Genomic DNA, 27,499 nt, shown 5'->3' with positions numbered 1-27,499 from the left:
TAATGGAAATATCAATTCAATGTATAATTGATGTCTGTAAAGATTGAAGTTTTAATTGAGGTCATTTTAATGTCAAAGTATGTCAGCTTTTAACAACTTGTACTAGAAACAAATGTTTATAATATATGCTAAAATTAAGTGACATAAAATGTGAATTATGTCTCAGAAAAGAATGACACCGTATGGATCAAGATCCCATTTTTCAGTTACAACATTCAGCTCTGGAAGCTAAAATGGTTGTCAAGCAATCTGACTGTACACCAGAGTGCTTTCTAGATCTCAGCTGGTTCTGGTGTGAGTGTGTGTGTGTGTGTGGGGTGTGTGTGTGTGTGTGTGTGTGTGTGTGTGTGTGTGTGTGTGTGTGTGTGTGTGTGTGTGTGTGTGTGTGTGTGTGTGTGTATATATATAGTAGTCATTTTCGAGTTGAAAGACGCTATTTTATAGAGTGCTCAACCGCGTGGGAGCCAGATATATTGTTAAAAAATGTATGTTTATCTCTACATGACAGGCTTGTTTCGTGAGAGAGTTGAATTGCTCTCACTCATCAACGGAAAGCTGATGACGTAATGGACTCTGTGACGTCGAGGTTACGTCACTATGCAGGTCTATAGGTGATGTGTGGTATGCGCACAGAAGGTATTTGCGTCTGTGTCGACATGCTGATACGAGTTCATTCTTGGAGTTTAGTGTGCTGGTTTCAGGTTTATACATTATGAACAGTTTTTCCTTCAGGCAGAGGTTACATCTTTTGCTCGCTGGAGAGTATGATTTTGCTTTGGATAAAATTTTCCACTTAATGGTGTATGGGGTGAATCTATCCTTCAGTGTCCAAATGTACTGACTTAGCGCTGTTGCGTTATTCTGTGTTGCGTTTTGAAAACTGCTCGTGTGCGCGGTAGATCTCGTCTTAAATGTGTTCTCGGCCAAACCAACGTATGTTTCTTGCTTGTTGTCATCGAGTGTATTAACGGTAGCTTGATATATTACTCCTTTCTGCAAGCATTTACCCTCAAGTGGACATTCAGCTCTTCGTTTACAGTTGCATTCTCTGGGGGGAACGGCGTCTTTGTCTCTGTGTTGTTGAAGTAGAGTTTTGTTATGCGCTGAAATTATTTTCCCAACATTAGGCATGCAGCTATAGCTAATTTTAACGGTGTTTCGATTTATAATTTTGTGGAGAGGGTTGCTTTTGGGAAAGCACTCATCGAGTAATCTGAGGAACTGGTGACCTACGTTGGTTTTCACGTTGGAGCTATATGGTGGGTTGTACCAGGTGATGTTTCTATTGCGGTTGTTTCTGCGTCTGTTGTTTTCTACTGTTGGGGTGTATTTGAGGTTATAGTTATATCCGCTCTTGAGTAAGGCTTCCTTATATGGGCGTTTCGCTTCTTCAAAGATGCACTCATTCGAAGATATATCAGAAAGCCTTTTATTTATTGTTTTTGGTAGAGATAAACATACACTTTTTAACGATATATCTGGCTCCCACACGGTTGAGCACTCTATAAAATAGCGTCTTTCAACACGAAAACGACTACTATTACAAAGCTCCTTATATTGTTGAGCACTCTGAAAGCCGCCATGGAATGTGTAAACTTTGGATACTCTACCAAAAATATACCGATCGCGAAACCTGATGACTATAGAAAATGCTTTTTAGAAAAGACCGAGTCATTCCTAAGGAGATTAAGATGGAGATCTTTCTTCTTCCTCAATCCCGAAGTTGCAACACAACAGAAAGAAACATACGGATTTAACACCACCAAATCCCCTCCTTCTATACCAGAACTCAAGAACTTCGAAGAAAAAATGGTAAGACTAGCTAAAAATCTACAATTTAACAACACATCAAGCAACCAACTACAGCGAAAACTCGCTAAGGACATAAACACTATAAAACATGACAAGAAACTACTTGTACCTGCCGATAAAACCACAAACTTTTACAAGCTAGACACCACCACTTACAACTGACTATTAGATAGCAACACAACCAAAGCATATAAAACAGCGCCACAGAACTCAGAACAAGAGATAACCACTAAAGACAAACACATTGCAGAAAAACTAAATCTAGCAGACCGCATAGATACAACAGCAAAAAGTGAAGCATTTATTACGTTAAAAGACCACAAACCAAACTTCTCCAATAAACCCACCTGTAGACTAATAAACCCATCTAAACCGGAAATTGGCATAATAAGCAAAAAAATCTTAGAGAGAATCAACAGAAAGATTCTGAACACAACCAGAACAAACCAGTGGAGGAACACGCCAGACGTGATTAAGTGGTTTAAAGCAATATCCAATAAATCCAACTATTCTTTCATATTTTTCGACATATGTGATTTTTATCCGTCCATAACAGAAAATCTCGTGAAACAAGCCCTACAGTTCGCATCCAAATTCGACGATATTTCTAGTGATGAGATGGAAATAATATTACAAGCAAGAAATTCACTGCTATTTAACAACAGCAAGGCGTGGTGCAAAAGAGGCAAACAATCACGGTTTGATGTAACTATGGGTAGTTATGATGGAGCAGAAATTTGCAAAATAGTCGGGCTCTTTCTTCTTTCAGAACTACAAGCCAAATACGGCAACAATATAGGACTATATCGCGACGATGGCCTAGCTGCATTCAATGAGTCACCGAGAACCATAGAGATAATCAAAAAAGATATTTGCAGAATATTTGCAAACCATAAACTCAAGATCACCATAGTCGCCAACAAAAAATCTGTAGATTACTTAGACGTAACTCTAGATCTTGAAAAGAGCTCAGTCAAACCCTATATGAAACCAAACAACACACCTTTATACATCCACAACAAGAGCAACCACCCTCCAAATATCATCTGCAGTATACCAAAAACAATAAATAAAAGGCTTTCTGATATATCTTCGAATGAGTGCATCTTTGAAGAAGCGAAACGCCCATATAAGGAAGCCTTACTCAGGAGCGGATATAACTATAACCTCAAATACACCCCTACAGCAGAAAACAACAGCCGCAGAAACAACCGCAATAGAAACATCACCTGGTACCACCCACCATATAGCTCCAACGTGAAAACCAACGTAGGTCACCAGTTCCTCAGATTACTCGATGAGCGCTTTCCCAAAAGCAACCCTCTCCACAAAATTATAAATCGAAACACCGTTAAAATTAGCTATAGCTGCATGCCTAATGTTGGGAAAATAATTTCAGCGCATAACAAAACTCTACTTCAACAACACAGAGACAAAGACGCCGTTCCCCCCAGAGAATGCAACTGTAGACGAAGAGCTGAATGTCCACTTGAGGGTAAATGCTTGCAGAAAGGAGTAATATATCAAGCTACCGTTAATACACTCGATGACAAGCAAGAAACATACGTTGGTTTGACCGAGAACACATTTAAGACGAGATATACCGCGCACACGAGCAGTTTTCAAAACGCAACACAGAATGCAACAGCGCTAAGTCAGTACATTTGGACACCGAAGGATAGATTCACCCCATACACCATTAAGTGGAAAATTTTATCCAAAGCAAAATCATACTCTCCAGCGAGCAAAAGATGTAACCTCTGCCTGAAGGAAAAACTGTTCATAATGTATAAACCTGAAACCAGCACACTAAACTCCAAGAATGAACTCGTATCAGCATGTCGACACAGAGGCAAATACCTTCTGTGCGCATACCACACATCACCTATAGACCTGCATAGTGACGTAACCTCGACGTCACAGAGTCCATTACGTCATCAGCTTTCCGTTGACGGTGTAATTAAATCTACATCTGATGAGTGAGAGCAATTCAACTCTCTCACGAAACAAGCCTGTCATGTAGAGATAAACATACACTTTTTAACGATATATATATATATATATATATATCAGTTCTCTGAAAAATTATAAAAATGTATCAATTGATTTCCAAGATATATAGTATATAGCAAATGATAGGCACCTCAAATTCAAGTCAGTTGATATTTGGTTGTAAAGAGTAATTTCAAGAGCATAAAAACTTTAGCTGTTATCAGTTTTATACCAGTGGGTTTTTTTTAACCGATAGAATGAAAGGTTATTTGCACATGAAGTAGCACCAACTTTGCATGGTTTCTACATACCCTAAGTTCTTGGAAATCAATGGATACATTTTTATAATTTTTCAGAGAACTACTTTTTAACATTTGTCAAAGCACATTAAATACAATGTTCAATTTTAAAAGATTTCAAACCCATAACCGCTTAGCAGTGGCACTTATGATCTGTTTGCTTTTTACTACTTACCTTCAAATTATTTTCTGGCAGAAATCCTGTTTAGTTATTTAGACTGGAGTTCTGTCAGATTGTAAAACTCCTTGGTTTACCTCACCTCATCTCCTAGACGTATGTGTATTAATTAAATATAATGAGAGCTAACAAAGATAACTGGTTATACCCGCACCTCACTACATCACTGCACCATTTGAGATTTCCCCCTCTTTCAAACTAATGTGCCACCTAACATTTGTTTTCATTCCCAATCTCACAGTTAGAAGTGCAGACAGATGAGCAGCCAAGAAATTATGAGTATATCCGATTTTTTTTATTAATATGTTACAATCAAAATTAATCTGTTCTAATCATGAACTGAAATATTATGTACAATCAGGTACCCATTTTACTAATAGTTCTTAACACTAAGATCACATTCAGTATAAAACTGGGCCAGAAAGACTAGAGAAAATAGTAATAGAGCTTCTTAGGACAGCTGGCTGCTTGGAGAGGTTGTCATCTGAGCAAGGTCGAGTATTTCTATTCACAATGTTTACCCACACACCTTCCATTTGAACCTGATCCCGGGCATCACCACTGGAATCAGGCTTCCTCTTGTCTGTTCTCTTGACAACATTGGCAGCAGAGTCCTTCCCTGAACTCAAAAACTCCTGCTGGAATTTCAGCAAATCTTCTTCAGTTTCGCCCTTTTTTGGTCTTCGAATCATATTTGTGAAGTTAAACAAATGTTTTCAAACAATACTTCATCATACTTTCACCTTCCTCACTTTTAACAATCTTCTTACTTCAAAAGTATATAGTGGTTGTGTGTACAATACATACACATGCTCTCATTTCAAAAGCCTCATACTGCAAAAAAAGAACAACAAAGAGTTAAAGGAACTGTCCTGAATTTGCTACCACTGTAAGATGTTTTTGACTAACAGAGCCTAATTTTTAATCAACATTTATACAACTACATATTAAATACATTTTCTTATTTGGAATATCACTGCCATATACCTAATGTGTTTTAGTAAAATTGTATTAACTTAAAGTAAAGTAGGGCTAGTGAATTTTTAATTGTGGCTAGTACATTTTTAAAATCACTGATCCCATGGCTAGTGGATTTTATTAAAATTCCAGAAGCCCTGTCATTGAAAAGGCTGTTTTAGTCAGAAACATCTTAAGTACAATAGCAGCAAACTCGGGACAGCCCTTTTAACATAATTAACAACCTACTTACATACATTACATGTATCTACAAATCGGTGTACTACTAACTAGTGAAGAAAACCATGTACCGGTATATGGTGTTTTTAAATGGTTGCATGAAGGTGCTACTTAATATGTTTTGGAACCATTCCAGTTGATAATATAGAAACATTTGTTTTGTTTAACGACACCACTAGAGCACATGGATTTATTAATCATTGGCTATTGGATTTAAAGTTAAAGTTAAGGTGGTTTTGTTTAACAACATCAATAGAGCATATTGTTTTATTAAACATATTATAGTCGGAGAGAGGAAACCTGCTATATTTTTCATTAGTAGCAAGGGATCTTTTATATGCACCATCTCACAAACAGGGTAGTACATACCACGGCCTTTGATATACCAGTTGGCTGAAACAAGAAATAGCCCAATGGGCCCACCAACGGGGATCAATCCCAAACTGACTGTGCATCAAGTGAGCGCTTTACCACTAACCTACGTCCCACACCTGATAATATAGATGTGATGCTATTATATGCATGGATGTATGTGTTTTGTCAGAGATATAATTTAGTGCACTGTCATTGTCTGATATGGACCACCACTGCACACCGCTCTCCATTGTCTTCCATTCCCAAAATGTAAAACCAATACAATCAACTGTAAAACAAATTATATAAAAGCCCCCAACTTTAAACCCACAAAAGGAAGCCCATATGAACCGAGTGATAAAAATAAAGATCAGAAACCATGGCGCAAAGCTATATTTTGTGAAGGTCCAATGTATTTCTGGCTTGAGAAAATTCAGTAGATTTTATGTGACCGCAAAGATAGCCAGCATTACCACTTCACCATTCTGCAATTGCAATTGTTATTGTTAACCTCACACTGCACATGCACTTTGCTTCCCATGGGTTTTTTTTGATGACATATATGGGGTGCTTAAGACCACATATGGTTCAGGAAACTTGCATATAAACACCTCTCTCAATATCAATCAGTACCGAACTCGGTGGTGTCATGGTTAAGTCATCAGATATAAAGCTAGTAGGTACTGGAGTCACAATCCGGTACCGGCTCACACCCAGTGCAAGTTTTAATGACTCAGTGAGTAGGTGTAAGACCACTACACCAACTTCTCTCTCACTAACCCACCGTCCTGGACAGACAGCTCAGATAGCTGAGTAACTCAAGTTTCCTGTAGCATTATTCTATTGCATGTAAGAACAACACTAGAGATGACTATTAAAAACCAAATGGTAGCCAGCTACTGTGTCTGAAATATCAATTTTTTTCTAAATCTGAAGCCACAAACGTTTAGTTTGATTATTCCTGAGTTCAGCATGCATGATACATCCACTAAACATTAGCGCCACAGCCAAATCATATCTCCACACACTTTGTCCTATGTCAGCACAACAATAATGGAGTTTCACATAAAGGTGTCAGGTTTCTTTGTCTAGTGTCGATACCGGTTATAAACATTAAGTTTAATGTCATGATTCGACTTGGCAATAATGGAACTAAAGGTCTGTGACCTCTGTGGCATCAGATATAGGAAAAAATGCTTATTTCAGACACAGTAGCTGGCTACCATTTGGTCATCGATGATAAAAACAGTCACCTCCAGCATTATTCTCACATATAGAATAACGCTAGAGAACACTTGAGCTAATAGCTAAGGTGTGTATCCAGGATAGCATGCTTGAACCTAAATAGGATATAAGCACGGAAATTGTTGTAATGAATGAATCAACCAGCAGTGGTCACCATTCCCAATTCTCTCCAGCAATGAAGATGCATGTCTCTGCTTGTGCTGTAGATCTCCCCACCACCCCCGGGGGCTATGAACCAGACACTTGGTGAACTCCGAGTATTCTACACTGGAGACCAAGCATACATCACCTTGGTGTACGTCGCTCACCCACAACAGGCGGTCAGCAGGAAGAGGATGAGATGGAGGAAGAGAGCACCAGGAGTGACACACGGTGGGACTGAAACTGATGGCTACTCCACTGGCGGCGGTTCCTCCGAAGCTGCAGAGCCCGACATGCAGACCGGCATCACCTCATTTTATTGAGGTTGATATGCTGGCCAGCCTGGATCCACGTCAGCCCATGGTTCAACCCCCTTTACAACCACTCCTTTTAAGGGCCATTACAGTGACTTGAGGCACTGAACTAAAGGCTGTCATCAGAGATGAAGCAACCAGAATTTTTACAACTCGTGATAAGGCGAAAGAATCCATCCAGTTCTGGCTAAACCAGATAGGACCCAAAAAGGGGCAATACCTTGTCGTTGCCAGCCCAGTGTTCTGCCAGTTGATTATGAAGCCATCCAGAGAGGAATTCCTGCACCAGCGGGATGGCTTCATCATCAACAAGATGAGCAGTGATGTTGGAGGGCACGTGATGCTAACCATGAAACACAAAGGCCAGTACAAACAGGCCTACGTGAGAGATGACACCACCAATGATGCTATCCACAAAATGCTATGCAGGGTTTTCCCCGTTTAGCTACATGAACATCATCCAGGATTACCACAGACAGCTAAGTTACTCAAGAATTTTGATGCCACATCACCATCCTGACAGACCTTTTCAGGGCTATAACACCTATCCTAGGTTTGTATAATGTCGGATCCAATTTAGGCCTAACTTAAAGAAATCTGACAACTTTTAAACTTTCAGCCAAACAGCTAAAAATTAGGGTTCGATCACTTAAATCTTTTTGGACATAACGCAAACAAATTACTTCAAATGTTTGGCTTTAATCTCCCACTGAGAAACTTTCAAAAACCCTCCATCTCTGCCTCATTTACCTCGGACAACAACTGCTGAACAGTTCATTTGTGCATCTCAAGTGTGCAAGTCTTAAACAAGAACCCCGCCTCCCTACCTCACCCTTTCCTGTGTTGAATGCAAGGGCTTGCTCACACAAGAACTTGCACCCACAACAGAGGTGCACTAAACAGCTTGCTCTAAATGTGCATGTTGAACTCTATTCTCGGAACCGAACATACGGGTACTTCGGCCCTATCCGCCATTGTTTATCACGTGACACGGTGAAGCTTCTCCTTAGTTATGTATGGTTTGATAGTGAATTTAGTCAAATTCAGTCGATCATTTACATCAATTAACGGCCAAGATGCCTAAAACATGTTGTGCAGTTGGCTGCATAAACCATAACTTGATGTTAAAAAAAATATCGTTTTACAAATTTCAAAAAGAAGAGACCAGACGCCGCTTCTGGGTAGAGGCACTAAAACGTGACAAACCTGATGCAACGCCATGGCTTCCCACACAGAATGCGACTACGTTGAGTTTAATGTTGTTGCTTGTCAACAATAACCGACGTTAATAGCAACCAAAATGGTTAAAGCATGTGCATTGATAACATTTCCACATTATACTGTAAATAAAATACACAATTCCATCTACTTTCATGAAAAAACAACAACAAAAAACCCCGGATGCATCCAGTTCTTGAATAAAGAGTATACTCTTTTTATCATCAAATTTGTGTGGTCTTCATTTTTCATTTAATCTAATTTTAGAGTTCAATCAAGACATTCTCTATACTTGTATTTATTTTGCCATCTTCGGCTACTACATTTATTTATTTATTTTTATTTTTAAAATAAAATGTATATGCAGTTAAATTACATACACACACACACACACATATATAATAATAATAATTGATTATACAAGTTCTTTTTTAAACTTTATTTTTATTTATTTTTTTGTGTGCAAAGGTGTCTGTAGAAGGCCTGCAGTACGAAAATATAGGTTTTCTACTACTTTATATATAAATATGGCTTCTCCCCCTACCAAGATTGTCCCTACTACTCAATATTTTGCCCCCTACCCCACTCCATATATTGTACCTGCGGACGTGTAATAGCCCAAATATATAATGTATTAAACAATAAAGGTATACTTGTATCTCGGATACATACATACATACGCATATATGTGTATAATATATATATATATATATATATATATATATATATATATATATATATATATACACACACACACACATGTATAGATGTTTCTGGGGTTTTTTTTAATTTACTCTGTTATGAATCAATGTAATTTGGTGGTTGTGGCACATTTGTAGATTTTGCTTCTGTTCAAGTTAAAGGACTTACCTTTTTGCATCTACATGTTGTTTTATGGTATTCTGCAGTTCTTTGGATTATGTGTGTGCGTGTGTGTGTGTGTGTGCATGTGTGCACACAATCTGCTTCAGCAATTATCTGCGATAAAATGAATGGTCATCGCCATATTTGATATTTGTTTTCCTTTCTAAAAACACTGTTTCACATGGAGAATAATATGGCATTTAACCATCTCATTCATGTACATTTTCCTTGAATATGCTATATAAGTGCATCTATACAGGTAAAAGCAACTTAGGTTAAATATGTGTAGTCTAGCAGAAGGCATATTGATACAGATCAGTTTACTAACAGTCATGATAATTGCCCCATCTCCTTTCTCCACCTGTATCTTATGAAAAATTAGTTTGTACATATTACTTAAATTTTAATTGCAAAAACGATTCCAACACAGCCCAAGACAAAATCTGCAATATCCACTGACTAGGTATAAAACAAATCTAATATATATATATGTCTGTCTGTCTGTCTGTCTGTCTGTCTGTGTGTGTGTGTGTGTGTGTGTGTGTGTGTGTGTATGTGTTGTGTTAACCATTATTTACTCAGGTAAGTTTCTGTGTTTTATTAATAAATATACCATGTTAAACCCTATTATTAAAACAGTTATATGTTTATTCGATGAGGTAACTCTATGTTTTAGTAGGTTGTAGACCGTGACATGAAAATAATATGGGAGTTATTAATTGCTACCCTAACTTAGATTATGGGGGGCAATTTGAAATAGTAATATTCACATGCCAAAGGGAGCTATATATTATTCTCCTTGAACTAATCTCAGGGGAGTGATGGGTAGCTAGAGAGAGATATAACTCCCCTTAGATGACAAGGTTGGCTATATTTTATTATTGCTATTTTCTTTTCGCCTGCATTCGACCGGTAAGGAAGGCCAACATCATGAGATAATTTCACAATCTGTGAAAACAAAATCATTTCATTATTTCAAGAAACTGGGTGGGTTTTTTAAAGAATAAAATAATGTATTCAGTGGAACATTTTCACTGTTGACAATACATCTATATAATAAGAATGACAATAATAATACTGTAATTTAAAGTTGTAAAGTAACAACTTTGCAATTGTTTAATTATTACATTCTATTTGGAAATAAAATAATTATGTTAAATCATAAGAATAATTATCTTGAATCATGCATATAAATTTTATTATTATACATGTATACAAATTATATATTTTGTAGCCCACATCATAATTATTATAATATTAATAATTATCTTATCATTTCAAAGTTGTTAAAATTTATAATTAATATTACCTGAAAATTGCATCAACAAAAATTGTTCTGCCCAACCTGCCTCTAGTCAGTTCCCTCGACAATATAAGCTATACGGAAACATGTCGGTAATAAATATAAACTGTACTAATTCATATTCCCGTTGTTCGTTTCTCTTATATAACAACCCAAGCTGCTATAATACTCATAAGACATGCTGCAACTATGTGTTAGGTACAGAAAATAAATGACAATATGCAAGGCATGCAAAAAGTTAATATGATAACTTTATTCTATGTAAAACAGTAATCACTAAGGCTTTGCTTCACCTCCAAAGACCCGGATGATCGGTAACCAGGCCGTGTGACGTCACGCCGGTTCCGAGAATGATATGACCTGACTTGAATCAAGCAGGGCAGAATGATCATGTCTTTCTTTGGTTATAGCAGTGTCTTTCTGGCCATGTTTTCAAACTGACGTGTTGTTTTTTTCCTTATTATGATACAATCTATGACATTTTTGGCATTATTGTCATTCTACTGAATTGGTATTAGAATAAAAATCTCTATATATAATTATAATTTTATGTTAATATTACTATGTTTGTAAATATTATTATGTTTGTACATAAAATGTTTTTTGTCATGTAAAAAGAAAAATGTTGTGTTTGAAATATATCAACAAATAACTTAATAAGCTGACTTCGCTTGACATGATTCTTCGTGACAATTTCTAATCGCTAATTATTAACATGCAGTTGGCTTGGATTTTTGTTGTTTTGTTTTTCATTAAATAACATGTACAAATGTGGGTACGAACTGGTATGCCGATGTTCCTCTGGTTACGAACTAGTATGCCTTTGGGTACGAACTGGTATGCTTTTGGGTACGAACTGTTATGCTTTTGGTTACGAACCAGTATGGTTCGAAACGGTATGGTTACGAAACGACCTGATACCAACTTGTACAAGCACAGCTAATGAAATTTCAATATCCAATAATCATAAATCAGCATAACATTTTAAGATTATGATATTAGTGGGCGTTTTGTAATCTATCACTAATTTAAAGTACACTACAAAACGTTACATGCAAATCAATAAAAAAAAAAAATACCACTGAAATTTGTTACTTTATCATGGGCGCATCCATCTTTAAAATTCCCGGATTAAATGGGTCCGATTGAATCACCGAAACGAACTGAAAGGAGTTTAGATAGTACGTTTAAAAAATCCAGTAGATCGATCATCCTTAGTAAGTCCATTCACTAACGCAGACATGTGTGCAGAAAAATATGCGGGGTGGTGGCGATGGTGGAGGTGGGGCTGGGGTGGAGAGTCTAGACTTTGGTGAGCCAATGAAATAATATTGACAGATTTGTTAAAAAGTTAAAATTAAAGTTTCTCCACCCCCATCTCAATAAGAGAAAAAAGGAGGATAGGTGTTGTAAATTTACAACATCAGGTTAAAAAACAAAAAACTAAACGTTTTTGTTTTTTTCGTTCGCCATTTGGACTATTTATGACCTGTTTTGGTGATTCCTTGGACCGTTAAACAAAGCGCATGTGCACTTGCAACTTCCTGCATCCATAGCAACGGTTATAACAGACTTGCTTCTGACAGATCCATGTTTTAATTTGCTATAAAACTAGAACACACATAGTTTTATTTTCTAAAAAGGAACAGTTGGTCAGGTAAGATATGGACAGACATAATTTCGAATAAACCTAACTGAGTTACAGAACTTTAATGAAATTTCCTGCTATCTTTTCAATAACTTTAATATCCTCCACCTTACCGCCTGATTCTTTGACTGAAATCCACTAAACCCCATCCAAGCATCCACCGCCCTTTATTTTATGCGCATTTAAAAAAAAAAAAAAAGGTTTATCACAAACATAAGTCATGATTTAAATATAACGGCAATACTTATCCATAGTGATCGTGAAGAATGTTACACTTACAGGGTTTGAAATAGGCCTACGCTGTCAAGATCCACGACAGTCACTCTTTGCACGGCAATACTTATTCATAGTGATCGTGAAGAATGTTACACTTACAGGGTTTGAAATAGGCCTACGCTGTCAAGATCCACGACAGTCACTCTTTGCACCCTTGTTTTGTCTTGGTACTCAATAAATATAAGACATCTTACCATACTTTTACTTGAAATCCATATTTCATAAAGGTACAATTTTTTAATCACAAGATTTGTTTCAAACATGGGTGCATTAGTAATGTTCAAACAAAGAATTTCATTAGGAAAACGGAAATGTCATGTACTTGATTTATGGCTATTGTAAGGAGATGCAAAGTGACATCATTGGAATACTGACGTCATTCAAATTCACTATTAGCTATATTATTATAATGCTTCGCCACATTAAAATAAAAACTGGTCTACTAACCTTGGCCCCTGTCAAAATTCTATAACAAGCAGACCACACTGTTTATAGGTCGGTATGTTTTTATTGTTCATAATTCTGCACAAAATATTAAGTTTAAGTTTTAAAAGATGAAAGAAATAAAAAGTACCTTTTGTCAAATATATCATATCAAAAAATTACTGTTGGATATGTTTTATTTATTGTGTGTGAAGCCAAAACAAGGCTGCAAAAAGTGATTGTTGTCGACCTTAGGGTGGGCACTGCAATTATTGCCTTAAAGTCTGAACCAAATTGTTAACAACTATGCTAAATAACTCTCCTACATTTAAGTTTAATTACCATTAGATTTCCCCAAAATTTTATCCAGACACAATTTGTGAAAAAACATTACTGTGTCACAGATTCCACATACAAGACTGTAATGATGTCACTGATTTTAACTTCTCTGAGATCGCATAGGACAAAATACATGCTGTATTCTGCCATTTTGCTTGTTTATGGAATACTCTTCAAAATAGGTGGATCTATATGACATAATCTAACATCGTCATGATATGTGCTAAGCTTTATTACGCACTCACCATAATATCAGGTTATTGTTACATCATATAGTTTATTACTTAGGAGGTTTCCACCCCTCTTGAAGAGTATTCCACAAAAAAGCACAATGGCAGATGGCAGAAAATTGCGATACTGAAATTGCTAAATTGTCATTGATTAATATTTTTAATGAACCATGATATTTACAATTTGATATAGGATTTAACTGAAAATGGCAGAACCACCACTGGCAGAAGGTGCAGCTCAAAGTGAGGCTGGTGAGGTGCAGGCTACCTTAGGCGTAGATGACGATGTCAAGAGTGGACTGAAGAGTCAGGCGAGTTCAAGGGCTGTATCACAGACAGGCTCAGTTACGTCGGCCAAAAGCACAAAGAGTGAACAAGAAAAGAAGAGTCGGGAATCCATCATGTCACCTACAGGCTCCAACAAGGACAACCCAGCAGCTGACTTGCGCAACATGAGAAGAATTATTGCAGAAGATCCAGAATGGTCGTTAGCAACAGTGCCCACACTTGTAGACATGTGTGTTAATCACATTGTGGAGAATTTTGAAAGTAAGTTCGCACACTTATACATGCAGGTGCTCATATTCACACCAACAATCCACACAACTGTGCTTATATTTCATAATTTTGTTTTATATTTTATATTTCCAGAAAAAAGTTAAATAATGGTCTTATAGGTAGAGCCAGCTGGTACAGATACTTGTATGTGAACTTAATTCAGTATGCATGTGATTAATTTAAAACAGGTGTAGATACTTAAAATTAGGCCATATACATAGTTTACATATTTATTGTCTTTGGTGTAGTTTTGTATAATTTAAAGCAGCAACAGAAGCCATGCTTTTGACAACTGAATAACATTTGTTATAAAATTTATCAATCCATCCATCCATCTATCCATCCATCAATGCATCCATCCATCCATCCAATACCATCCAGACTCAAACACACACCCATTCACCCACCATCCATCCGTCTGACCGTCCATCTGTCCAGCCATCCATGTATCCATCCATCCAATACCATCCAGGCTCAAACACCCACCCACCCATCCACCATCCATCCATCCACCCACCCACCAACCCACCATCCATCCATCCATCCATCCAACCATCCATATTCACTCACTCAATTTTTACATGGTCACATGACAACCATCAGTTTGAGTTATTGGGTATATTAATTATAATTACAGTATTGCAGTAGTCTGTACTTGATATAATTGATCTAATTTCCTATCAGGATCATAACAACTTACCATATAACCTTGTATATGATATTATCAACATATTATATTTCACTGAACTATATAAATAGTCCTTCAGTTACTCAGGTGTACAGATATGGAATAAAATTCCCCTTGATATTAGACACCAAACATCAGTTACAAGTTTCAAACACAACCATGAAACAATATGTTATGAAAGTTTACTTAGTTGTGGGTTTTTTGTGGGTTTTTTTAATTATTATTGTTTTTTAATTTCTATATATTCAGTTTGTCTAATGTAAATTTTGCACAACTAACAGGTGTCTGTCAAATAAGAGATTTAACATTTATTATTATTAGTAGTATTTTGTAAACTTTCGAGGTTAGGATTGTTTTATGTGTATCTTTAGTCAATTTGTTTGCATGCATTTATTGCAGTAGTATAGCACTAATTGTATATGTATTTAAAGACAAATGTTTTAGCAATGTTTCATTGTGTTGCTGAGGGCCCGGTGGAAGATTAGCTTGTGCCAGTCACCTTCATTAAATAAAGTTATTATATTATTATTATTATTATTATTATTATTATTACTGGCTTTAAAAAGGGTGAAATAACAAGTAATATTTAATTTTATTGCAGACAACTCCAAAATTTTGAATGACTTGTTACCAAAGCACAGGAACAAAGTTTTGGAAAAGATTTCTGTTGAGCTGCCACTGAAAGTGACTGCTAACTTAGTGGAGGAAGAGGACTACTGGAAGCGGTGCTGCAAACACCGCTGGGAGATCTGCGATATATCACGGTATGGAGACAGCTGGAAGAGGATGTACTTTGAGAAGAACCTTGAACAAATCATCGAACATTTTGTGCCTGAAACCACCGACCCATTACAACTGAATGAAACACTCCCACTGTCTGCAAACTATGTGAAGAAGTTGGACATCAAACAGCTCCTTCCACCAGTACGAGAAGCACCAAAGGGACCTGATTTCGACGACGCCTCAGATGGTGGCAGTGATGCTGGGGATGAACCAGAATGTGACCATTTTAACTTTGGTACAGCACTGAAGGCTCTGCCAAACATAGAAGAACTCCACTTGACGTATGGAGTACGTGACTGCGGCATGAACTTTGAGTGGAATCTATTCCAGTTCACAGCCAGAGACTGTTTACAGCTTGCAGAAAGCATTGCAAAGTGCAAAACCCTTAAGGTCTTGAGACTGCACAGAAGCAAGGTGGATGACGACAAAGTTAGGGTTTTAATAAGTCATATACTCGACCATCCTGGACTTGTACAACTCGACCTGTCACACAATTTGATCAGTGATCGCGGGGCACGGGCTGTTGGGAAATTCATCAACAATCACAGTCAGCTGGTTCGACTCAGTCTTTGTGACAATCAGATCAGAGCAGCTGGTGCCCAGGCCATTGCTCATGCTCTGACGAAAAACACGACACTACAGTTCCTGAACCTGAGATTAAACAAACTTGGAGATGAAGGTGGACAAGCCATATGTCGCTCGTTGTTAAAGAACTCTACACTAAAAGAGGTCAACATTGCAACCAATGACTTGGGCGAGCCGACTGCGGCTATTTTGTCGCAAGTGGTTATGATGAACAATACTGTAAAATCCATTGATTTGTCTTGCAACAAACTTGGTCCAGTAAGTACTTTTCCACTCAGTATTTAGAAATTAAAATAGCATATACAGTGAAGCCTGTCTAAATTGGATAATGCTGGGGACCTAATATTTATCCGATTTAGACAGGATCCAGTATTTAGAGGGTCACATTTTAGAATTTAGAAAATCCAGGATCATGAATCTTGGCCAGTTTTGACTGGATTCCGGTTTGTTCAGGTCCAGATTAGATGGGTTTTTTATGTCTTAATTTTGTACTCCCTGTTTCTATTTCAAAATCATTTGACTGAGTTCCTTAATAGTAGTGTTGGGAATCAGTTGGGATGTCATCACTGGTATTCAGTTGTAATTAGTTTGCAATTACCTATCAGTTTTCAATTATAATCAAACACTGGAACATCACTACTTAATAGGATATATAGTTTCTTTGCCTGTTCAATCCAATATGGTGTATGAAGGGTATAATTATCTATACGGTTATGGAATGTGTTGTTCTGTCTTTGGAAATGTGCATCACTACTAAATGAAAGAATGAGCATATAATGCAACAGACTTTCTTCTCATCTCATTAGTACTATATCACAGTTGGCAGGGTTTCTTCCACTTTTTTTTGAGTTCCATAATTCTGTTTTAATTTTCATTATGTCACATACTTACTGATAAATGTGCTTTTAATTTTTGCATATCACCAACTACAAGGTATTTACAAAATGTACATACCTTAAAAATCCCTATTGGTCTGATATTAAATAACCATTGATTAATCCGTGTACTGTGTATTGTTAAACATTCCTTTTATATATTTGTTACTGTAATTAATGTACAAGTAAAGTTGTTCGAGTTTCCCTGGGTTTGAACTTAAGAAGTTGTTTCTCACAACAATTTACCGGCCTCGGTGGCGTCGTGGTTAGGCCATCGGTCTACATGCTGGTAGGTACTGGGTTCGGATCCCAGTCGAGGCATGGGATTTTTAATCCAGATACCGACTCCAAACCCTGAGTGAGTGCTCCGTAAGGCTCAATGGGTAGGTGTAAACCACTTGCACCGACCAGTGATCCATAACTGGTTCAACAAAGGCCATGGTTTGTGCTATCCTGTCTGTGGGAAGCGCAAATAAAAGATCCCTTGCTGCTAATCGGAAAGAGTAGCCCATGTAGTGGCAACAGCGGGTTTCCTCTCAAAATCTGTGTGGTCCTTAACCATATGTCTGACGCCATATAACCGTAACTAAAATATGTTGAGTGCGTCATTAAATAAAACATTTCATTCTTTCTTTCTCACGACAATTTTTAAAATATTGCCATGGGTGAAATATCCCACCGACGGCCATTGTGAGCTTGCCTATGGCAATTTTTAAAAAAGTGGCAAATAAACATGACTGAAAGGCTATTTTGCTCTATGTAGACATATTTCAAATGTGCAAATGTTAAATATTGGCAAACAATATTCACCAGGTGTATATATTTTGCCATTGTTGAGGAACTTTACTGATGGCAGAAAAGTGCCATCGGTGATGGTCTCTACCTACGGCAATTTATATCTCAATGACGGCAGTTGCCGTTGGTGCCGCCGTTAAGTTCGAGCCCTGGCTTCCAGTACTGAGCTTAATTATAACAGTTTATTGGGCTTCAGGTTATTTAGAGTTATGCCCCTTACATTAATATTTACTGTTTTTAACATGCTTGCCAATGAATATTTTTCTTTTTCGATATTCTCATGCATTCTAATGTACATGCAAATCAATGTATACATGACATGCAGGCATACACACACACACACACACACACACACACACACACTAAAGTTGTTAAACACACTAAAGTTGCTGAGTGAACCTGATAACAACTTAATGAGACATCATTTTTCTTGTGTTATAAGACAGCTGACTTTTATCTTGCTGTCTAGACTACATATAATCTATAGGCACATACAGCATTTTGCTGTTTCCAAAATTTATACGTTATACATGGATTAAGAAATAGAAAGCCGTGTAAATGTAAATTTTTGTTTCCTTACCAACTTTTAGGATGGAGGTAAGCAGCTGCAGGAAGGTATGGATGAAAACACAACAATTACCAACATGGACCTACGGTTGACCGACTGTGGCCAGGAGTCGGAATACTGCATCAACCAGATCTTACACCGCAACCAGGAGCAGGAGCGTGAAGCCATCATTCGGGAACTGGAGGCCACCAAGCCACCACAGAAGAAAGTGGCTGAGCCCCAGGCAGCTCACCGATACAAGCACCCAGTGACTAGAGCTTAATCTGTGTTTGAAACCAGGCCCCATTCCACAAAGCGATCTTAGCCCTGACCTGAAGTGACTAGCTACCTTATGCACTTATGGTGATCTTAGCGCTAAAATCACTTCATGGAATGGGGTAATCTTGTGAAACTGACTGTGAAATTACTGTTGATGTTTCTTCATGTGTTTGTGTATAAGCATATATAATATACATGTAATTTTGATACTAATAAGATGCTATGGAATAAAGTATGTTCTGAAAATCAGATATGTCACTTATAATGTGACAAAAGTTTTTATTACTGCTATTGCCATGGAGGTTAAGCCCATGTAATGCAGAACCAATTTACTGTAAATGTCAGATTAATATAAAGACAATCTACATCGCATTCTGAAAATTAAATATATTTATATGTCGGTCCTAAAATAATATTAGACATAAATATCATACTTCAATATTTAATTCTATATTAATGTAAAATATGTTGGTTTTAGATAACAAAGCTGTGTTTTCAGCAATAGACTATTTGTCTTTAATAAAAAAAATATTTATAAAATAAAACAACAACTGAAGATGAAATTTTTAAACATAAAATCGACTTATGAGTTGTAAATAGTATTCTTTATATTATGTATTGTTCTTCTACTTTTCATAGATATATTGCTGGTTATATTCACGACCCATATACCGTTTTATTTTTATGAGTTGTAGTACTGTAAGTTTAGTTTTATATACTGTGTTTGTCTATTCTTTTAGTAATTAACTATTATGTGCATTGAAATTATGTGTCACAAAATACAAGTATCAGCATCAAACTTCCATAAATATAACATAATTGATTTGGTTGTTATTTATTTAATGGTCACCAACAGACCTCAGGAAGACCATATAATCAGTTGTCTACCCCTTGCCTCTAAATCTTAAAGTTTGTTTTGTTTAAGGACACCATTAGAGCACATTGATTTATTAATCATCGGCTATTGGATGTCATAAAGTCTTAGAGAGGAAACCTGCTACATTTTTCCATTAGTAGCAAGGGATCTTTTATATGCACTATCCCACAGACAGGATAGCACATACCACGACCGTTGATATACCAGTCGGTGGTGCACAGGCTGGCTGAAATAGCCCAATGGTCCCACCAATGGGGATTGATCCTAGGCCGACTGCGCATCAAGCAAGCGCTTTACACAGGACTGCTTATACCCTCCTGCCCATCTCGCTACATGTATATAATTATTATAAGCCTGTAACAAAACTGACAAATAACTTAGAAGAACATTAGAAGACTGAAAACGGCAGAGAGCAATTTTAAAGCATGTTTTGTTTCATTTTGTTTTAAGACCCCATCAAAGCACATTGATTAATTAATCAATTTACTATTGGAAAGTTGGATGTCGAACATTTGATAATGCTGAAACAGTCTCAGTGGAAACCTGCTACACTTTTTTTTGTATTAGTAGCAAGGGATCTTTTATATGCACTATCCTAGAGACAGAACAGCAAATAGCACATTCCTTCTTATACCAGTCATGAGGCACTGGTTGTGTTGAAGCTAAACCCAATGGGTCTGACAAGGGAATTTGTCACTCACAAAAAAAAGAGTTAAGTTTGTTTTGTTTAATGACGCCATTAGAGCACATTGGTATATTAATCATTGGCTATTGGATGTCAAACGTTTGGTAATTTTGACATATAGTCTTATACAAGAAACCTGCTACATTTTTCTTTATCAGTAGCAAGGGATCTTTTATATGCACCATCCTACAGACATGATAGCACATACCACAACATTTGATATACCAGTCGTGGTGCACTGGCTGGAATGAGAAATAGCCCAATGGGCCCACTGATGGGGATCGATCCCAAACCGACCGCACATTAAGCGAGCGCTTTACCACTGGGCTACGTCCCACCCTTCGTCACTCAAGCAAATTGGGTGATCACTCTATCCACTGAGCTAAATTCTTCCGCTAATTTATTTACAAGAAAACTCACTACTACATCATCACATCCACTACTTAACGTACACTGTTAACATGCTCAACTCGTCTACCACATTAATAAACACACCAGTCACCACCACGCCCAGACTGCAGTGTTATATTGTGTCACAGAAAATAACTTCTTCATCAAATAGCCGTATTTTCAATGTACTAAGGTATCATAAACAATAATTCCTTTTTCAGACTAATCCATTAAAACATGAACTAAAGAGTGAAGAACTTTTGTATGTAAATACTGTGAAATAAAAGTTAACTGAAAAGTTTAAACGATGTAGAACGAGTATTACGACGTTAGAAAATAACATCAAATGAAAACGTCATAGGTTGAAATGGAATACTTTATATTCGTGACCATTTGAAACCATTTATCTTACAACTAGTTACTTAAAAATGTAGTAACGAACTTGTTTTAAATAAATTATATGAAACACATTTAATATCCTCTATGTTATACTATTGAATGTGGGTACAATGCATTAAAACTATTTCCACTATTTTTATTTATGAAAATAGTCCTGCAGTAATTTCTGTGTCATGATTACCTCGAATTTTGACCATTAATCATAAGAGGGCCATATTTAATATTGAAATATTCTAATTTATCTTTTTATGCTCTCGGGAAAACACAACACGATTTATTAGTCAAATCGTCGTGCATTTTGGTCAAGAATTCCCCAAAGATGCCATCTAATGGAAGCACCCTGGATCACCCACTTGAGCAAAATTCAAAAGGATTTCTGCTGAAATGTTATGTTTTAATGGTCGAATACCTCCAGCGGCACCACGATAACAGGAGTACTTGGTATGCAGAAGATCTGAAAATGTTGCATATTATGCTATTAACAGTAAACTGCATAAATCACTAGCTCACCCAACTCGCCAGTTTCTGTTTCTGTTGTGTTGAATAGGGTTTAAAAGCCCCCCCCCCCCCCCCCCCCCCTCCTTTATTTACCGGTCTTTGCATTCTGGTCATTTGCGTAACCAGACTTTTAAAGTAGAGGTGCACCCGCACTGGAGGTGAGGGAACCCACATTTTTTATGAGTCTGTTAATTCCTGCTTTACACATTAATTTTAGGACAGCAGGCAAATTTAAAAGATGGTGTGTGGTGTCTGTTGGGGAGCTTCCCTCCTACACCGGCTAAGTACACCAGTGACCCTAATACTTATTTATTAAAATGGTAGCTTAGTTACAGAGAAGAAAATTGTATCATAGCTGCTGGTGAAGATTTGTTTGAGGCCCCAAGATTAAATGTTATTCTATCACGACAGGATAATGACATTTAATAAGCACGACAGGATAATGACATTTGATTAGCACTGCATTAAATGCATTGGAGTACAGGGTGACTAAAATGACGAAAAACTGACACGTTCAGCAGTCAAAAAAAAAGTACCTAGAGCTAATAGTATGAATGGTGAATCCGCAGATGAGGAAACTCTTTGTGATTGGCCTAAGACTTGACTTGGATATATTTTTTGTTGAAAGATACCACCATTGATATCAACAACACCAAAGTGTTTATGAAACACTTGCTGGCAAGTCATTTTAAAACGTTTAACATGGGGTTGCTTTCTTTTACTTGCCGTCAGGCTTGGGTTTAGAAAGTATGTACTTGCCAAACAGTGAAAACAAGCACTAGCCGCGGGCATCGGGCTACCGTATTGTATGTAGAAGCCCTATGTTTTGTTCTTGTTATGTTCACATATTTATCGTGATTTGACTAAATCTATCTAAAGTATACATAGACGAGACATCTGCGCGTCAAAAATAAACTTGATAATCTAGTCTAAATATACAGCCTTCTCGATAATGTCGCCTAAAGCAATATATCCTGCAATGTTCTCCGCAGACGAGACGACCAGAAGAGCAGTTTAAAAAAAACCTTGTCTCAAGCATACAGCTATTTATTCTGGAAGTGACTTCCGACCGACATATTTGTATTAGTCTCTTGTTTCTCCCTCCCATCGATTTTACATCGGTTCTATTAAACCGCAAAAACGTTTCCTGTCGTTTCCTGCCTTGTCGACCACCGCTTTTAGCTATCAAAAATTTGAAATCAATTCCACGAACTATCCTTCTTCGATCGTAAATTGATGACCCACCTTTCACTAAATTAAGATTGAATGTCCTGGTCCATTTCTAACAAGCGATTACCAATCAAATCAAAGGATGTGGTCTATGAAATTAGTAGTCACGCAAAGTGAAGTACTGTCACCGACTAACGGGATGATGGCTATTTGTGTCAGGACACAAGACGCTAGATTTTTGATGTGGATCCACATCGCTAATTCCCGTGACACTGACGGAAGCGGCAGTCTGTGCCGTCTGCTCCGAGAGACGAAGAACGAATATACAGTCAGAAGATAAACGGGTCCTCGAGGAATCGTTGAGAATTTTCTTTAGGAATCCTTTTATTTCGATACTTATCAGCTTCAAGAAGCGCCGTAATACATCAATGCAATAAAGCCAATTTTGTCGATAAAACGCGATTACTCTTGTGTTTATTATATTAGTTTTCGGTTCATTTGAAAGGTTATGTGTTTATTTAATTTAGATCATGCTGGAGAGTAAAGATTATTAGGGGGGGGGGGGGGGGGGGGGTAATTCTAGATAAGAAACATTATTAATAAAGATATAACAGATACATTACATGCAATTTTTGCAATTTCTATTATTTCGTTTTTGGCATAAAGTAAAGCCTACCGCAGACAAGAGCTACCAGCTGAGCAAAAAGTTACTTGAGACTTTTTGCTCAGCCGATAGGTCTCGTGTGCGTGGGTCTTTAATACACGTTTTTACAACATTTCATATCCTTACATAAATATAATGAGAAAAAGAAATAAAAGAACACTTGGTATTGTAGACCAAATTCCAATTACCATGACATTCGTAATATCTAAATAAAGTACAATAATGTAATATGGGACTTTATGTCAGTAGTTTGAAATTGAATGTCAGTACACGGTTAACTCCCTGAGATTGTGGATGAGGATTTGGAGTGCAGTTACTATTTCCTGTTAGTGTTGGTTTGATCCCCACTTTCCATTAGTATATCAATACTAATAAAATATTCAATATTTCATTGACAGCTTTTGAATAAATTGCAAACGTAAACTGAATATATCGGTTATTAACTTTTGCACCAAATTCCACGCAACTAGAAGGGATATATGAATATCCCTAGATTCTACTGGGCTGCACTTGATTGTGAAATGGAGGCGGGAAGTAGCCCAGTGGTAAAGCGCTCGCTTGATGCGCGATCGGTCTGGGATCGATCCCCGTCGGTGGGCCCATTGGGCTATTTCTCGTTCCAGCCGTGGTATGCCGTGGTATGTGCTATCCTGTTTTTGTGATGGTGCATGTAAAAGATCCCTTGCTGCTAATCGAAAAGAGTAGCCCATGAAGTGGTGACAGCGGGTTTTCTCTCTCAATATCTGTGTGGTCCTTGACTATATGTCTGACGCCAGACAGCGTAAATAAAATGTGTTGAGTGCGTCGTTTAATAAAACATTTCCTTCCTTTTGATTGTGAATTTGGCCTCGGTAGTGTCGTCGTTAAGCTATCGGGCATAAGACTGGTAGGTACAGGGTTGACAGCCCGGTACCGGCTCCCACCCAGACCGAGTTTTAACGACTCAGTGGATAGGTGTAAGACCACTACACACTCCTCTCTTTCTCACTAACCACCGACAACTAACCCACTGTCCTGGACTGACAGCCCAGATAGCTGAGGTTTGTGCCCAGGACAGCGTGCTTGAACCTTAATTGGAGATAAGCACGAAAATAAGTTGAACTGAAAGGAAATGATTGTAAAACTTGAACTCGGTTAATTGGTCAAATAAGTCCACTGAGTCAATTTGACTCTATAAATAGGAACATTACTACCGTGAGATCTTTGATAGATATTTCACTCTAGCATGACAAAAATAATGTTTTCCAACTACATTCTGAAATCAGTTTGCCTATATGACAAACGATACGGAAATATTGGCTTAACCATAGCATCACGCCATCATAAATATTTATTATTATAAAAGGCTAATCAACAGAACGATGAGAGGTCACCGACATATGACAAAGAGATTCTATCCAATTTTGTGAGCTGATACGTAATCGTATTTTATTATTCACCTGTAAACAAATTTGTAATTAGTAATATCAACCCAAATGTCTCATTACAGCTATGCAATGATATAGTTTCATGCCGGATACAGAATCAAATGTGTCAAATAGTTGTTAAAGAAATGGTATTTTCTGTCTAAAATCTGTGCATTTGTTTTCTATTTAAACATTTTATAATTTAAAAAAAAAAATGATAGTGATATAATGTTGTCCGCTGAATTTCGTGAAGCATTCTCAACATAACAGATAAATCAACATCCAGCGATGGCATTCGAATTTTGAACCACGGACCCTCAGTATGAGAGTCCAGCGCTCTACCAACTGAGCCAGTAGGGAAATTCCAACTAGTTACTGCCAGTAGGAGTACTTTATATGAAAGAAAGAAAGAAGTGTTTTATTTAACGACGCACTCAACACATTTTATTTACGGTTATATGGCGTCAGACATATGGTTAAGGACCACACAGATTTTGAAAGGAAACCCGCTGTCGCCACTACATGGGCTACTCTTCCGATTGGCAGCAAGGGATCTTTTATTTGCGCTTCCCACAGGCAGGATAGCACAAACCATGGCCTTTGTTAAACCAGTTATGGATCACTGGTCGGTGCAAGTGGTTTACACCAACCCATTGGGCCTTGCGGAGCACTCACTCAGGGTTTGGAGTCGGTATCTGGATTAAAAATCCCATGCCTCGACTGGGATCCGAACCCAGTACGTACCAGCCTGTAGACTGATGGCCTGCCACGACGCCACCGAGGCCGGTACACTTTATATGAACACTACTACATATTCCTCCATTAAGTAAAGTTACGTTCTCTAGGAGCTGTTTCATTTCTGACTGTGTTATAGGCCCTACTTGTATTATTTATATTAAGAACACATCCAGTCCCTACGTGAGATCCAAATGTAGTAACTAAATCAACATCGTCTGAGGGGATTCGAACCCAAGACCCTCCGAGCGGGAGTCTAGCGTTCTACCAGCTAAGCTAATAAGGAAATTCGCGCTAGCTACTACCAACAGGATCACTTTATAACAACACTAAGTACTACATCAATACATTAAACATTATATTGTTTATTGATTGTTAAGATGATGTCCTTATTCTAAACAAGAAAATACATTTAATATGTAATGCTAGTCGTTAAAAACTTGTATTAGTCCAACACATCTTACAATGTAGCAGTCAGGATAGCCCCTTTAACGCGAAATTCTGTTGAACAAAATATCGAAGACGCAATTATGAACAAAATTGGTGTCGACTGTGACATGGCAAATAAATAGGTGAATCTTGTTTTTGCTTTTTTAAAAATATGACAGGAAAATCCAATAAATAGATCAATTTTATCATCGGAAACTTGAAGGTGACGTATGCAATAAAAGCGAAATGATTGAAAGGTTTAATGAGGAATGTAATAATTCCCAAGGATCGTCAGTTTCGTGATTAACGCTATTTTGTGGGGGTTTTTTTTAGCACATGGTCTATAGCCCTGAAAAATGATGACTGGTACAAGGAACAATATTTATTCGGTGGGAACAGTAACACATATCACGACATTAACCAAAACGTCACTTTGAGGTTGCAGTATCCAGCTCCCAGGCTGTGTTTAATTCCCAATGCACAGGCTCCTTTGGCACAAAAAGTAATAACACTTCAAAAGAAACTGTAGTCTTTTACCACAACCATAAATTACCTTTGGACAATTCGTTCACTAGATTTTCCCCACACCACTGATTGCCTGCACTAGCTTAAGTCCTCCCGCCCCCCCCCCCCAAAAAAAAAAAAGTAAAGAAAAAAGAAAAGAAAAGAAAGAAAAAGAAAAAAGTCGGTGTCTGATCAGAGCAATTTTTTTTTAAAGCATGGATTGCACAGAAAAGCTGGGTATATTTGATACCGAAATAAGAGGCATGTTTAAACTGAAATTAGGATGCATGTCCCAATTCATGCGCGATAGCATTTTGGCTCCAAATGCAGTTTTATGTCATAGCAAGAAAAGCCCGGCAAAAATCGACATCATACCGCAAAAAAATAAAAAAATCGAGCGCGCTGACCAGAGACCAGGAATTTATTTTGTTTGGCCTAGTCTCTAAACAGTACGGGTCGCGATTGATTCCTCCACTGTATATTTCGTTCGCCAAAAATTCGTCCATTGATGATCTCTTGAGAGACAGTTCTACGACAGCCGAAAATTACTTTTGGACAATTCGTCCAGTAGATTTTCCCACTCCTCTGACTGGCTGCAATAGTGGTGTGACCCCTCAGTGTTATATTCCTTACGGGTTACGTCAATTCGTGAACCAAAAATTCGTTCACTGATGAACTCGAGACAATTCGTCCACAACGAATAAATTACTTTTGGACGGATTTTCTTCACACCACTGATTGGTTACAATGGTGGAATGATCCCTAAATGGCATTCGTTTACAGATTGCCGATGATTCGT

General features: G+C 37.4%; 2 protein-coding genes across 4 annotated transcripts in view; one reads left to right on the top strand and one right to left on the bottom strand.

The window, feature by feature from the left end:
• LOC121371514 (RNA polymerase II-associated protein 1-like) overlaps positions 1-12,313 on the bottom strand; it is a 50,387-nt gene extending 38,074 nt beyond the window's left edge. For 2 of the 3 annotated variants that reach the window (XM_041497453.1, XM_041497455.1), the window contains exons 1-2: positions 11,997-12,313; positions 4,811-5,115 (exon numbers count right to left, since the gene is read on the bottom strand). In XM_041497453.1, coding sequence (XP_041353387.1) covers positions 4,811-4,973 — 163 coding nt within the window. In that variant the 5' untranslated portion in view covers positions 4,974-5,115; positions 11,997-12,313. The remainder of the gene's footprint in view (positions 1-4,810; positions 5,116-11,996) is intronic. The other variant, XM_041497454.1, reaches the window with a different exon arrangement.
• Positions 12,314-12,442: 129 nt separating this feature from the next.
• LOC121371515 (dynein regulatory complex subunit 5-like) lies at positions 12,443-19,766 on the top strand. Its single transcript, XM_041497456.1, has 4 exons — positions 12,443-12,574; positions 14,027-14,382; positions 15,681-16,705; positions 18,708-19,766. The coding sequence occupies exons 2-4, from the start codon at positions 14,040-14,042 to the stop codon at positions 18,945-18,947; spliced, it is 1,608 nt and encodes a 535-aa protein (XP_041353390.1). The 5' UTR covers positions 12,443-12,574; positions 14,027-14,039; the 3' UTR covers positions 18,948-19,766.
• Positions 19,767-27,499: the final 7,733 nt, after the last annotated feature.

The sequence above is a fragment of the Gigantopelta aegis genome, chromosome 4, assembly GCF_016097555.1.
Source record: "Gigantopelta aegis isolate Gae_Host chromosome 4, Gae_host_genome, whole genome shotgun sequence".
In the NCBI taxonomy this organism is placed as follows: domain Eukaryota; kingdom Metazoa; phylum Mollusca; class Gastropoda; order Neomphalida; family Peltospiridae; genus Gigantopelta; species Gigantopelta aegis.
The sequence above is the reverse complement of the archived record's forward strand: the minus strand, read 5'-3'. Positions and strand labels throughout refer to the sequence as shown.